The sequence below is a fragment of the Alosa alosa genome, chromosome 2, assembly GCF_017589495.1.
Source record: "Alosa alosa isolate M-15738 ecotype Scorff River chromosome 2, AALO_Geno_1.1, whole genome shotgun sequence".
NCBI classification, from domain to species: Eukaryota; Metazoa; Chordata; class Actinopteri; order Clupeiformes; family Clupeidae; genus Alosa; species Alosa alosa.
The window spans coordinates 1871440-1887503 of NC_063190.1; the positions used below are offsets into that span (position 1 = coordinate 1871440).

General features: G+C 39.2%; 1 protein-coding gene across 2 annotated transcripts in view; it reads left to right on the forward strand.

Annotated features, from left to right (window-relative positions):
* The window catches only part of si:ch1073-416d2.4 (coiled-coil domain-containing protein 42 homolog), a 31199-nt gene extending 20327 nt beyond the window's left edge, over nt 1–10872 (forward strand). The window contains exons 7-11 of one of the 2 annotated variants that reach the window (XM_048238071.1): nt 3748–3920; nt 7228–7338; nt 9716–9832; nt 9929–9994; nt 10637–10872. In XM_048238071.1, coding sequence (XP_048094028.1) covers nt 3748–3920; nt 7228–7338; nt 9716–9832; nt 9929–9994; nt 10637–10720 — 551 coding nt within the window. In that variant the 3' untranslated portion in view covers nt 10721–10872. Of the gene's footprint in view, nt 1–3747; nt 3921–7227; nt 7339–9715; nt 9833–9928 lie in introns of both variants that reach the window. The other variant, XM_048238070.1, reaches the window with a different exon arrangement.
* The last annotated feature ends 5192 nt before the right edge of the window (nt 10873–16064 follow it).

Sequence of the window (16064 nt, forward strand, 5' to 3'; positions counted from 1 at the left end):
GTGCCAATAATTGTGAGCGACGTGTTTTTGTTAAAAATATTTATTTCTTTATGAGATTTTACTTTTTCTCAAAATAATGATTTTTCCTCATAGTTTTCATTGTGAAAACAACAGATTATTTGTTATACCTGTCTTAGTGAACTTTAGCAGAGGTGCCAATAATTCTGGAGGGTACTGTACTGTATATTTTAACCATTTTGAACTCTTTAGTTATTTGGTTGCTTAGGCTACTTGCACAAGAAGCATAGCATTTACATAATTGGCTTTTCGTCAAACAGAGACTAGAAAATTGACTGAGGTCCTCCGGAAGTCCTCATTGTGACATATTGAAAGGGGTCGGGGATTGGGATCGGTCAATTGAGCTCCACGGTGCTTAGCAGTGAGTACAGGTCCCTCTAGAAGCCATCGGCCCTGACAGTGTGGTCAGAGACATTCACACCAGCGGCCTGCTGGAGGTCATTTTATAGGGCTCTGACAGGGCTCCTACTGTTCCTCCTTGCACAGAGTGACATCTGTCATTCCCTGTAACAGCAAGCAGTGCGACTTCAAACTAAAACATGCTTTACTAAAAACTAGCAGTATATCTGCACCTGCACCGGCATCTGCAGTCGTCTATTATTTATTGGCAAAGTGAAACTAACTGCACCGTGGTCTCATTGTCAACTACAAACCAGTCATACACAGCTACTGTCACTATTGACTGACAATAGGTTACTATCGAAAACATAGCCTGCAAAAAGCAACACCTACCCCAATAATGTTTGAATGACTGAATAAAAAACCCAAGGACATTTATCCTGCAGAGGAGTTCCTGCTTACATCTCGTGATAGTGCGTCTTCAGCTGTGCTTCATATGTGCCTTTCGCTCCTAATCACTTTTATCCGTCATTACCAATTTGCAAATGATGGTGAATAACTAGAAATGCAATGCCAGATGAATTGCAATAGTGGATGAAAAGCTGCTCGCTTAATGTTGGTGGGGAGATTCCTGAAAAAAAAAAACATTGAATCACTTAATCTTTGAGTTCATACAAATTCAAAATGGTATTTCAACTAAAATGAATATTGAAACAATATGTTGAAATTACAACCAAACTAAAGATCGATGTGATTTCAATGGAATTTCAATTTATATTAAACCTCAGTAAACCACTATTAATCTGTCAAAATATTGGAAAATTCATATCCTGCTTTTATCTACAGACAGAACAAATTTGGCTAGGCCTAGGTATGTCTGGTTTAGGCTACACAAGCTTGCATTAATAACCATTGACAACTTATCAGTTTGAAAAGCAAGTGCAGTTATTCACTCTTCTTCATCTAGAAATTCACGTGTGCTGTGCTTTCCTGCCATCCATTCAGTATAGCATCCATAGCTGTTGCAGTCAGCCTGATCCTCCACCATCCAGTAGCAGAGTGAAGCAGCACCAGAAATAGAAGGGGGGAAAAAGAGACAGTTGTTAGATAAATATGTTCAACTGAACAACAAACTAACAGCTGTAAGCCTACAATCAAGTCATTTTACGGCACAACCTACCACGCATATACTGTAAACGTAGTTCAAAATGAAGGCTAAGTTTCAGCCAGTGACTGTTTGCCATAGAAGGCCATTTCCCTCTTCAGGCCAGATATCGCTAGGAAAGGCGGCTGACAATTTGAGTGTGAAGCTAATTACTTAGCTGCTAACACTACCGCCGCCACTGCACACAACCTAGAAACATTCCTGAGGTCTAGCTAACAATATTACTTACCTATTGAATCCTCGGTTAACTTAATCAAGTTATGAACTTACTCAACGTAATACCAATATTATCAAACTAGCTAGAGTTAAACTTAACGTCCTCTCTGGACGTAGCAGCTACGAGTTTGTTGCTAATCGATGACAGGTAACGCCAGCTTGCTTGCTTACTTGCAGACTTCGCATACTCCATTCAAATTAATTGTAACTTACATTGGATGTGGTAGGAAAACGTCCGTTTCGTCGTAGTTTGTTGGACGAAGCAGACACCAAGAACGTAAACTTTCTTGAAGAGAATTGAGCAGTGTGAAAGCAGTGTGGTTCAAAGGCGATTAATTACAGTATGTGTAGGACTAGTTTAGGGAGCGTCAGATTGTATGCAGGTGGACCCGCACCTGATTACTTTACGACCATTCTAAATGAGCCCCCTTTGTGATGTCATAGAGAGAAAAATATGTTTTGTAACATTTTTAATCCCTACATTAAGCAGTTAGAGCCGCATTAAGTTTTTGAAAAGGTAAAAAGAAAAGGTTATAAGAAGAAGAAGCCAGGAGATTTCAAGATAGTGGATTCCATCCACTATAACTACTCATTGTGAGATGTATTTCGGAATATCTTTATTCTAATTATGTTTCCCCATTGTAATTGTGTAATTTGTAATGTTTTGCATGGATGTGCACTGGTGCGCTTTCGTGGGTGAGAGAAGTAGGGTGCGTTGTGTACCCGCCCACATCACTGTTGATCACTGTAACACACTATTAAAATAACATAAACAACTTGGCATGGATTTCTGACCAGTTTTCTCTTGGTCAGTGGCGTAAGGTGTTTTAGGTACAGTAGTGTACGATAGCGATTTGTAGACAATACACCACACCCCTCCTTAGGTCGTTAATTGCCACACTCTTTGGTGCGTTGCTCAAAAAAAGAGACATGCATGGCTGAAAACTCAAGTCTATGATAGGAACTAGATGTACCGCAGAGCGGTACAAAAAATGACCGCCGCCCAGTCCAGCACATTTTTTCCACAAAAATAAATCACGCTGAAAGGCCTATATGATTCTAACTGTCTCACTAAATTGCATTATCCACACTCAATTCTCACTGGTATCTGCTAGACAACAAGTACCAAAACATGATTAGTTCATAGATTTCACATGTAAAATTCATTTTATACAACCCCACCTCCATCTTGCCTGTTCATAATTCTGAGAAATTCTTGATTGTTTGTGTTATGTTATGTGTGTGGGTGTGTGTGTGTGTGTGTGTGTGTGTGTGCCTGCATATGTGCCTGTGCATGGAAGCGTACATATGTCTACTGTGTGAGTATGTGTCATATGTATGATTACTGTGAATGTATGTGTGTGTGTGTGTGTATCTGTTTCTTCGCTGCACGGCGGTCATAATAAGCTTTGCGTTGTGATGATTATAAACTTTAGACTGAGCTTTAGACCATCATGATAGAAGCCTGTATTGCAATTAGCAGAAGGCATCTGAGAACTATTTGGTCTTAAGTCTAGATTTAAAACCGGCTGCAGTTGGGGCCTTTTTGATGTTGATTCCAGAGCTGAATACAACCACATTATAACAGCAGGTTTTACTAACAGGACTCACATGAGTTGTAAGAGTAGGGGATGGAGTAGGAGATGGAGACAAATTGACAAAGAGTGATTTATTTTTGCAGAGAGAATGTGCAGGACTGAGCTAGAGTCGTATTTTGTACTGCTACGTGGTACAAAATACAACCTATTTTTCTTTATTGCTATGATTTGTTAAATGGTTGCACTATTCTGTGATGCCTTGTGATTTCATTTGAATCCTGTTAAAAATAAAAGTAATGTGTTTTGCCCAATCACTTGTGTTTTCTCAAAAGAATGATACACATTTTACAAATTCTGCCAGGTCATGTAGACTTATGAGCACACTCAAACCAACTGTAGAGAACCCCCTACCAAATGTCTTATATGTCTTACATGTCCTCTGAACTGCTATGAAAATAAATGTCATTATAGGTTATTCTGGGAATGCAGCAGACTCTCCAGTCATGTCCATCCTTAGGCGACATGAGACACTGTCCATCACACATCAAGACCTAGTTGGACAACTGGTTTCCCTTGTAGAGGAGCTGGAATTGGGCCAGAGGAACCTTGAAATTCTGAAGCAGGAGCACAACACACATAAACTAGTAGAAATATATCATGAATATGAAATATATAGAAATATATCATGAATATATCATAAATATGTCTAACTAAATGTATCAATCCTTTCAAATGTGCAAAATGCTATTATTCAAAATTGTGGAATGCACCAAAAATACTACAGGTAGCATTATTTATCAGAAATCACAGGAAATATTGACAATGCTGTAAGACTCCTCAGTCTTTACTTTCATCAAAGAATATCCTATATACCCCCATTTCATGAGTTCCAGTTCCACATTTCCCTGAGTATGCTAGCAGATACATTTCCACCTTCAAAACTATTCAATCCTCCACCAACTACCAACCTCACAGCTGACATCTTTGCTTCATTTTTCACTAACAAGGTAGCATCCATTAGTAGTCAGTTTTCTGAACCAAGCAGGCATAACCTACCTCCCCAGGCTTAAGGGTGCTTCAAAGAACCCTACATGCAGCAGTCAGACCTTCAGGCTATCACTGGCGCATCATTACCTTCATTCACCCCTCTCACTGAGAGTAAAGTGTCTAAACTCCTAACATGTTGTTGCCCTACGATATGCCCACTAGACCCTATAGTAGAGGTCCTGGATAAGATTTGTATGCGCTTCATTTAGCGGAGATTATCTCAACTGTTATAAACTAATATGACCCTGGAGTACAGGGTCCTTTAGTATTTTCGATTGACTTTGATAATCCTCCTCTGAGCTGCAGATCCTTCTGATTCGGTTGAATTGGGAAATGGGCAAGTTCTTTTTCAACGCTGTAGGGTGATATGACTCACCATGTAGCAAGGTGTTTTTATCAGTACTTTTTTGGAAGAGGTTCATTTTTAATATATTGCCTTCTCTCTCAATTAAAATGTCCAAAAAATTCATCTGTTTGTCATCCACTGAGATGGTAAATTTCAGATGCTGGTTACTATCATTCATGTAATTATGGAATTCTCTTAGAGATGTTATATCACCTTTCCATATGAAAAAAATGTCTTCCAAGTAGCGCTTCCAATATGATATATTCTCTAAAAAAGTTTTTTTGTACTAAAGATCACCTCAGCTTCAAATAGTCCTACGTAGAGGGAGGCAAAACTTGGAGACATCTTCAAGCCCATTGCTACTCCTGATACCTGGAGATAAAAATCAGTGGCAAAAAGAAAGCTAGCCTATAGTTTTTACTCATATGAAACCTTTTCCATATCCTGTGCAGAGGATAAGACGTGGATTGAAATTATCTATCAAACACATTATAAAAACTGTTTCTCTGCTCGAGTTTTATATGGTTCAAAAAACATTTCATGGACATTCCCGGAACCATAGATTTGACCATAAAGGAAAGTTCCGGTGTTGAAACTTTCCTGAATGACTGTGAGGGAACGTTAGCAGCAAATGTTCCTGCATCCTTCAGTGACGTCCGGGGAACGTTCCCCAAACCAAAAATTGTTTGCTCCTATGCCTGAGCACAGATAGGTGCGTCCGAAATGTCTTTAATTTAATTCAAATTATGTTACAAAAAAACTTAGTAGTAGCCTACATTAATGCAGCTAAAAGCTAGAGGCTTTCCCAATGTCATTAACATGAACAATATTAGACAGCTAACAGCTAACGTATGTTGCATTTTTGCATGTGAAAATATATGTATAACAAGACTTGGGTAACAATAGACTTAGTCTATTGGATGGAGAATACGTGAACTTTGAACCATTAAGATGGTCAATAGGTGAAACAAATTGGCAGACATTATTAGCCTATATTTCAATTTCAATTTAATTTCACTTATAGAGCGCCAAAACCTTACACATGTATCATGGCGCTTTACAGAGTGTTAAAACATTCAGAGAGAGCCCATGAGTAACAGGGGCGAGGAAAAACTCCCTAGAATTGAAGATACAGTGTACATACAGGAAGAAACCTCGAGCAGATCCTTGACTCAAGGGCCTGACCCATCTGCCTAGGGTCAGTTACAGGGCAGTAAGGTCTGTATACATGATAAATGAAAGGTTAATTAGGTGTAGAGAATAGAACATGGTGTTTAAATCCACCTGAGGTATATGTTACAAAGAGGTAGGATGGCTACATATCCATAATGCATGAATCCTATATATTGTCAGAATGTTCAAATAGTCCAGTGTAGGGAATGAATTGTCCATAGGGATTAGGAGTTGTTGTAGAGTGGGTCACTAGGCTGCTCGGGCCAGGAGTCCGGGTAATGGGACAGCAACAGGCGATGGTAGGGCAGTCATAGGGATGGGACTTCAGGTGTGATGAGGGCCAAACACAAGGATGGCTGATGACTGGTAATGGTTTACCTCACAAGTGAGGTAAGGGGGAAGAAACAGCCTATAGTAACTTGAAGGCTAATGATTCACTTTAGACAACAGGTGCATTGCTTCTAAACTGGCAGCATTGGGTGTTCAGAAACAAGGCAATGATGATTGACATGATGCTGTAAGGAACTTTCAAAATAGCCCCATCTGGAGTATCCTTACAGGGGACTGTAGCCTAATGTGAACACTGTTCCCCACAACATTAGCCTATTGGTTTAAACAAACTAAACACCACAATCGGCATAGCCTATAATGCACGTAAGTATGTTTTTTGGAACTGTAGAAGAGGTATAAAAATAGCGTTTTGTAGCGGCGAAATGACATGCCCGGGTCACTTCCAGGCTAACGAGTTTTGACTAAAAACGGTAAAATCTAACTTTCTCAAAACACATCTGAATGACATGATTTTGATGTCAACTCAACGTATGTACTCCCAATCATCCGTAAATTGATCTAAAGTGCATTTTACTCCGGAAAATTCCTTTAAGCACTGAGTTTCAGTACTTCCTCCAAGTGTGTGTGCTTAGGTGGGGTCCAAAGTTTTTGGACCTCAGTATTTTAAAAACTCTACGTGCTGTACAGCCCTGTGTATATATATTGAATATTTTATATTAATGCAGTGAGCTAATGCATGAACTTTGACAGCACTGAATCATATCTAGCAAAGACACAGAGAAGCTTTAATGTAGCAAAGTTTGTAATTGAAACAAATGGAGGATTCTTTGATGAAAGGACTTTTTATTTCAAGCCTAAAACTTTTTCATTTTTTTTAAGCATAAATCATTATTTTTAACTTTGTCAACATGATTATATTTTTATTTTTTTTATGGAAAATTTAAACGAACAGGTTATATTTGTAATTATTTGTTCAAGATATTTTCCGTAATAAATAGCATTGATACAAATGTGACTTTCCTGGGCTTTGATCAATTCAATTTTTGACAAGTGCCTGTACAGACATATAAATAATTATCTTTTTATCCATTTAGATGATCAACAAAGAGTTATCAGAACTGCAGACAAAGTGGGATAGAGCCACAGAGAGGACCAAACTACTGGAGATGACCACACAAATGCATCAAGGCCAATCACGGGACCAGGTCAGCAATATTTACCGGTCATGTACTGTATATTCTGATGTTGCAAATCAGTTACAATGGGTTGTAATGATTTGTTCATTACTAATATTCTGATATTCTCACCATCCACAGTCAGCCCTCAACAGCTATTGATTAATCATTCTATTTGTATGGCTGTATTGACATCGGGTGTTGGTCTAAAAATGGTTGTTGAGCTCTCAATCACATCACTATAATTGCTGCTGGCAACAACATGACAACAATTACAAGATTTTTAGACTGTACGATGCTGAATTCTCACTAAGTTTTACCGAAGAATTTGTTGGTATTTGTGGCTGCCTGCATCAAGGGCTTGCGATTTATGTTGCTGATTGAATCATAAATGGCCAAAGCAATGAAAAGTTTGGCTTTTTTTTTCGCCAATCTGCAAAAAAAAATCTTACCAATACCAATTTTTTTTTTACTATGTGTTCCTATAGGTGTCCCAATCCCAAGCCAAATCTGTGGTTTTTAGAGGTGCTGAATCTATCCCAGCCATTAGTTTTGAGTAAAAATTACTCCAAGTCCATACAAGTGGTTTTATGGTACAATTTAAAAAAAAAACTTCCTTAATCAGTTTAAAATTTAACAAACCTCATCCAACTCCCCTGCACTCCCTCACTCCTGTTATCATCCGACTGGTTGATGTTCTGGCAAGAGTTACCATGACAGTTCCAACAAGCAGAAATACCCTCCTTGCTTTTTACAGCAGCACCTGAGTGTCACAGTCCTAGGGTTGGGCACCGAAACACGGTTCTAATATGGCACCGGTGCCGACGCAAACGGTAGTAACTGCATCGAATAACAACGTGGATTTCGGTGCCTCATTTCGGTGCTTAAATAGCGTTTCTTTATTTTATTTTTTTATACGAGGCATCACTGCATGTCATGCACCATCTCTAACGTCTTGCTCTGATAGCAACACATCCAGATACAGTTAGCTAACATAAACACTGAATGCACCACATAGACGAGTGGACAGTGTTTGACAGCTTGCGTGAGCCCAAGTAGCTTACTTAAGCGTTATTGCGAGCTCCTGTCAAAATCTAGCAGTGGGCCTAACTACACACAAGCAAAAGGCTATGAAACAACATCAACAGTAGCCTATACGTTACACAATATCCTTGCTAATGCGCTAACTGGCATTTATTTGAAATGTTATCAGCAAAGTTGTAAGGTGAAAACTTTATTTCACGGTGTGTTCTAAACAACATAATGGCATGATATTAATCTTTCATGTGTACGAGGCCCATATAGCATCACAATGAATATGAAGATCATGTTAAAAGTTAGCTGACAAAAACATAAATATGTAGGTTACATACCTGATGTCACTGAGCTGTCAAAGAGGCTACGAAACCATCTCCGTATGTTATTGCTAATTAAATTCAGCTGACTGGTGTTAGCGCATAGCCATAGTTGCTGTTAAAATGCCTACTAGGCTAGCGCTGGGAATCTAAACACTTCCACACCGACATGTAGCCTAACATGTTAAAAACTATTGCGTGTTATGGGTTAAGACATGACATTTCTTGAAGCATTTGGGAACACACTGAATTAACTGGAAAGTAGAGTCCCTATTAGATTAGCTTGCTTGCAAATGCAGTTGTCCATGACCTGGCAGTTCTATGGCAAGCGGTTTTAACATACCTTATGGCGAGCTTACCATTGTGTGTGCATGCATGGCAAGCCGTTTTAACATTTAAATGTATTATTCGTAGGAGCAATGAGATATTGATAGCAAATTGAATATAAGTTCAATTTAATGTTCAAATTTGTCTTATCAATAAAAAAAAAGCAATTCATGCTTTAGACCATTTTAATTTAAAACCGTTTTGGCACCGGCACCGTTCGGTATCGATCTAAATCGCACCGGTATCGGATAAAACCCAAACGATACCCAACCCTACACAGTCCCCTTCAGCTGCAACTAGGTAGTCCGGGATCTGTTGTAGGGACTGGTGCATAACCGTGTTGTCCTTGTTTCCATCCATACTCAAGGATATCTAGTGATGGACTAAGAAAAGTCCCCTGTGACTAGTTTTACACAATTCTATATCAAATCAAACTTCCTACTTGATATCTCTTCTGAATCTTAGTAATCTAGACTAGTTGCTAGTCATATAATTGTCAACTTTTAAAGTGTTTCCTTATATTATCCTTATATTATATATATTTCTAAACATATTTTGGGTTCACACAAATTATTTTGTGTGAATAATATTCATTATTGTGTTTATCTCACACATAATGTCTGCTTTCTTCTTGTGCTAGTCATTTTTTTCATGCCATTAACTAGAGGTACACTTGTTTTTTGTCTGAAATAATGTCAGAGGTCCCTTTCTCTGATCTCTTGCAGGTTGAGGAAGTGGGAAGCCTCCTGATTGCTGTCAGGAACCTTGGAGAACAGTGTTATCTACCACATTATGGTCTTCTTGAGGAAATAGATGTGCTAGATATGATAGACATGATAAAGGTGGAGTAATCTCCAGTTAAGCTTGTTTGAATGAATTTGAACAGAATGTTTGAACTTGTAAAATCTGTAATATCCTCTTTTTAATTTTTGTTACAGGAGCACTTGCTGGGAATAGCAGATATGGAGGAAAGAGTCACACTCCTTGTAGAATCAGATTCACAGGTAATTAGTAGCTCTGCAGTTGGCACAGAGAAAGGATCACAAAGAATAAAGAAAAAACAAATCCATCAAAACAGTGATGACAAATTGACAATTGATGACAAAAAACACTGCCAAGCACATTCATAATGCTGAAGGGACATTTTAATGAAACATGACACAATGTGAGGATATTGGAGATGTTTGTCTTTCAATATGGGTAATTTCACAATTACAGTAGGGTGAGTGTTAGGCCAAATGTTCGTCAAACATGAATTTTGAATGATAGCTAAAGTGGTTGAACTTGCAATACCCCCCAAAAGTGACAAAATAACTCAACATTTTTCTATTTACATGTTTTGACTGGTATAATTACAATGTGGACGTTTTCTTATGTGCGTGAAGCTGTAAAGGGGGTTACATAATTTTAAGTTATACACAGTTATAATTTTAAGATGGAGAAGAGCTTGCCAAGTTCAAAGAAGGTTGCTGCGAGTATTCTAAGCTTGTTTGCATATCGGAGCCTAGCGACATGCAATGCATCCAACAGTATATAAAGTACATAACTTTACATAAAGTCATCATCCACAGCACTTGTGCAGATGCCTGGATGAACAACCGTCAAGCCAAATTAATCATCCATATTCTCTCCTGATTTCCCTCCAGTGTACGCTACATGGGCAGAAATGTGACAATGGAAGAATGTTTAGGAACAATTCACTTACCTTTATTGTGAAACTACCCATATAACACTACAGAGAGTATTTTATCTGCATGCTACTGTTAATCTTCTATACAATTATCTGTATACAGATCCCTTTTAACCACTTGTAACATATAACAGACTTGCCACAAAAGTCTTTTTGTTTTACATGATATATGAATAAAGTAACTTGTAGGAATGCATCTTTACTGAATGTTTTTTTTTGTCTGTCATTGTCACTGGAAAGATAATTTTACTATTTGTGCATTCACCATTTCCTATTCAAGAAGCAAACGATTTAAGGATTTGCACAGATATTCGAATAACAGCTGTTGAATAAAAGTTCTGCTACCACGGAAGCATAGCATAGCATAGAAGTTATACCACCACATTAGCTACTGTTAATTACAGTCTTATTATTATTATTATTGTTATTATTATTATTATTATTATTATTATTATTATTATCATCATCATCATCATCATCATTATCATTATTATTATTATTATTACAGTGCATTCTTTTTCTTATTACAGTGCATGAAAATGCACTATACTGTTCTTCCAAGTCTTCTTCTCATTATTATTCCACTTACCACTTTTTCCGTACGCTATTAAACTTGAACCATTTAAATTTTGTTCAAACTTTGTCACGTAGGTCTTCAAATGGACCAGGTTGGCATATATTTCCATTTTTGTAACCTTCATACTTTTTGAGATATTAACAAAAAAAGCTTATTTTCACCATAGACTTTCTGCAGCCATCTGCTCAACTAGGCTCTATTTCTCTCTGTGTCTCTCTCTATTCCACAAGAACACAAGGCACCTTCCATCCAACTGTCTCTCATCCATCCACTACAAACCATTCATTCATCCATTAAACTATCTGTCTATCAACATCCATTAACTATCTACTTATACACACTCATTAAACCAGTGGTCCCCAAACTACGGCCCGCCACCTCATTTTGGGTGGCCCCCCAAATTATGTCCGTGGTATATAGCATCTGCCCCGCAAGGGAGTACGACGTCGTCAAACTATAACCTCCGTAATTTCCCCCATTCATTCTCTATGGCGAGTCTTAACAATACACATGTAATAGTCTTTTTGTCCACTGGTGGTTGTTTTGGCGCTGTTTTGCGTTTGCCATCCAAAACGGAATGAAATGTAGGCCTACCTGCAAACATGTAAGAGGCCTATGCTGACTGCATCAGTGATCAAAGTATTCTAAAAGTTTATCAATTAATTGTTAATAACTAACTAACTTCTATTCAAGTCATATTTCTGGGACTTTCTGGGATAATTATTTCTATTTTTTATTCACTCGTTCAAATGTTCATACAAATTCACAATTCACAAATTTCTCATGAGTGAAAGTTAGAATGGTGGTGTCAGATGTTTTTGCCAGCACTTCATAAAACTCTCATAGTTTGAGTTATTTGAATTATTTGTAGGATATTACTTGTTCACGACATGAGCTGTGTATGCAAAGACACAGAGTTCAGAATTCACACATTTTGAATAAAATATACTTTTGGGACTCCCTGCTAATACTTTTGGGAATGCTAAAGTATTTTTATCAGTATTATTTCATTTGAGCTACATTTTACACTGATATGGCATGATGGCAACATAAACACAGCTAACAATGGTATTAAATTGCAGTAGCCTATGATTAAATGTAATGGAATAATCAACTAAGATAGACTGCTGTTGTTCACAGCACTAAGCTATTTACGGTTACTGATATACTCCGAGTCTCTGGCCCTCTCTTAGAGCCAGAGAGCCAGAGTGAGCTGGCCCTCGGAAGAAAAAGTTTGGGGACCACTGCATTAAACTATCTGTCTATCAACATCCATTAAACCATGTCAACCTAGTAACCACCATAGTTACCAACATAGCCCTAGCACCCAGCATAGCAACCACTTTTTTAGAATATCAACCACCATATCCTAGCACATATCACACCCTAGCAACTATCTCAATTACCATAGCAATACTGATACAAGGCTCCTTCCATCCAAATTTCTCTGCATCCATCTACTTCAAACCTAGCCTAGAAATCTAGACGCACCCTAGCGGCAGCAAATTACATTTGCTTCCGGGGCTAGTTTAGCAATTCTCCGTTGGCTTGTGAGCTCGAAAAATTAAACTTCTATCAGGCCAATCAAATCGTGTGCAAATCGTGTGACTTCGTTAGGCGGGCTTAAAGGGAAACTTGGCAGGATTTCCCCCTCTGCTGGAGAAATTGCACATTATGCTATTTCAAACTGTGTGAAAAGGTAATGTTAAAGCACATGGATTTGTTTACAAGCTAGCGAACTGTTAGCATAAGTTTGGCAGAACTATGTGGATGTTACAAGGTAAGAAACACGATTTAAAACGAGTTTCTTGTTTCTCACTTCTCTTTCCGGGACGGTAGTCTCAATGTTGCAAAGTTGGTTTTCCGCCTGGGGACGCTAGGCGCAACGGGGAAAGTCACCATTTTCACCGGAACAGGTCATTTAACCATCCAAATGATTTCTAAACGGGTTTATTAAGTTGAAATAGTTGCAAAGTTCCCCTTTAACATAATGATTGATGGCAGAGTTGCAACGGTTTGGCTTGAATTCCCTGCTACTTGAAAACAAAGAAGATGGATGTTGCTGTTGGCCAACAGTGTAACACGAGTTAAGCTTGTTTTAAGTTGGCAAAAGTTTGAACTAGCCAACTAGCTCCGCTGGTGGGAAAACGCATGGGAGTCAGCGCTGTCCTATTGCGTGCAGAGGGAATTTGAAAGACAACCAATTATCCCGCCCCTCGGACTGAGCACTGCGAACGGCGAGTGCCCAGACCCTACATTTTAATGTGGGTCTGGCTTGTCATGCTACTTCAAACCAGTCACCCATCCATTACACTATCTGTCTATCAACATCAATCTAACATCCTATCCAACATCCAACTACTAAAATAATGTCAAACATGATGACCCAGTAACCAGCATAGCAACCACTTATTTAACATAGCAACCACCATATCTACCCTAGCAACCATCCCAATTACCCTTACAACAACCTAGCAACCACCACCATAATGTCAACCTAGGAACCACCATAGCAACCAACATGATTATCCAAGCAACCAGCATAGCAACCACTTTATTTTGTATGGCAACCACCATATGTACACTAGCAAGAACCTAGTTGTTACTATGCTATAAAAAGTGGTTGCTATGTTGGTTGCTAGGGTACTTGAGATGGTTGCTAGGGTTATTCTAGGGTAGATATGGTGGTTGCTATGCTAAATAAAGCAGTTGTTATGCTGGTTGGTAGGGTAATTTAGATGGTGGCTAGGGTGTTGCTAGGGAAATCATATTGGTTGCTACTGTAAGGTGGTTGCTTGATATTATGGAAGTGGTTGCTAGGTTGTTGCTAGGGTACTTGAGATGGTTGCTAGAGTGTTGCATTTTTAGATTAGAATGTTGCTAACACAATAAACAGTGGATCTGAGATATGTTTGTGCTTTCTTTGCTGTGGTATGTGGGTGTGTAGCCTACACAATGCATAGAATGATGTAAAATTGAGATGTATAGTTGCTAGGTTACTGGGACGCTGGCGAGACATGCCGTTTCGTCTGGCATCATGTTTTTGTTTGTTTTTATGTAATGTTTGTAATTTTATGTAACTAGTGCAGTGTCTGTTCAAACATGCCATTCCTGAAGAAAACCCGTAGCCCAATTACATGCCCACAGGTATACCTGCTTTAAATATAGGATGATAGGGAAACATCATTCCAGCTAAGCATTCAATAATGAATACTGAATATTATAATAAATTAGCCTATAATTAATGTGGCCTCTAATAAATGTGTAATACATTTAGGCATGGCTGCATGTGACATTTCTACAGATCAGAATGACATAAGCCTAACAACTGTTTTGAGTTAAGGCTAAATGTATATTAAGCTTGCTGAATAACTTCCTAATACTGAAGACAAACCATTTTGTGGAATGATGCATCATTGTTTGAAATTTGCAACGATGTAACTCAAAAACAGTCTTTAGCATAAGTGACGTCGCTCAGTCTGCCACTTGTTGTCTAGCTATGTGGCATTAGCCTATCGCTCGTTTCAATTTGGGACCTTGCAGTCGGAATTGTCGTTTGTTTAGTCAAAGTCTCAAGTCCAAAGTAGCCTGGGCTATTCGAAGTGTCAGTTTATTGCACATACTTTTTATACCCGTGTTTGTTGCCGTGTTGTTGCAAAATCCGCGTACTATCATCAAAGTGAGACCTAGCCACACAATAGACGTGGTGAAGCTCCCCTGAAACTGGTCCCCTTGGAAACAGTGCAGTGCAGCGATAAACATCCTACGTAAATAAGCATATTTAAAAATATGCATTCAAAAATCTTCAAAATCGAGATTGCACACCTTTGTGCCACGCGTGAGCCACATACGAAATCTTAGGTCAGTCTGACAAACGGTCAGCAGGATATGCGTGCCACAGATATTAGGACAGACACACAGACGCTTCTTGCTTTATAGATAGATGGATCAGACAGTAGGAAGTTGATTTGCTCTACATCAACCTCCTATTCCATGCTGACCAAGTCTTGGAACTGGTATCTAATGCCAAGGCCTCGTCCAACAAACTGGACCAAATGCCGACCACCCTTATGAAGGCATGTCTCCCACAATATGCCACACAATGGCCAACATAATCAACAAGTCACTGGAGAGTGGAGTGGCTGACTATGGCCTCATTTAGTATCATCCTCCTGGACCTCTCTGCAGCCTTTGACAGTATCTCTCACACCATCCTCCTGAACCACCGCTCTGAATTCATTGGGCTCACTGGCACAGCACTCTCCTGGTTCCAGTCCTATCTCTCTCCGCCCCGGCACCAGTTAAACATGGTGTGCCCCAGGGATCAGTGCTTGGCTCCCTTCTTTTCACCATTTACATGCTGCCTCTTGGCCAGATTATGGACAGTCAACATGGACTCCACTGCTATGCTGATGACACACAAACCCTATATCTAGCTCCCACCCATGTCAGTTGTCAACTGCCTGTAAGAAATAAAATCCTGGATGTTCACAAACCTAATAAGGACCTATTTAGACCGCAAGTGTGGCGACTGAGTGTCAGCTGTGTTACCTGTTCGTTTTGATTCTAGCGCCTATGTTAACAGGTTAGAGCGTGCACACTGCCTGCATAACACACAAGTTTCAGGGGTGGCTCGAGCCACACTGAAAATGCGTGCATGCTAGAAATAGGACCCACGTGACAGTGACATGCAGGACCTACGACCCTGTGAATCCCAGCAGTGCCGCCAGCTTGGGCTCCTTCTTGACTGCCTGTCGTGGACCAAAGGACTTCCGCTACCAGGGCTCCAGTAGATCCCTGGCAACCT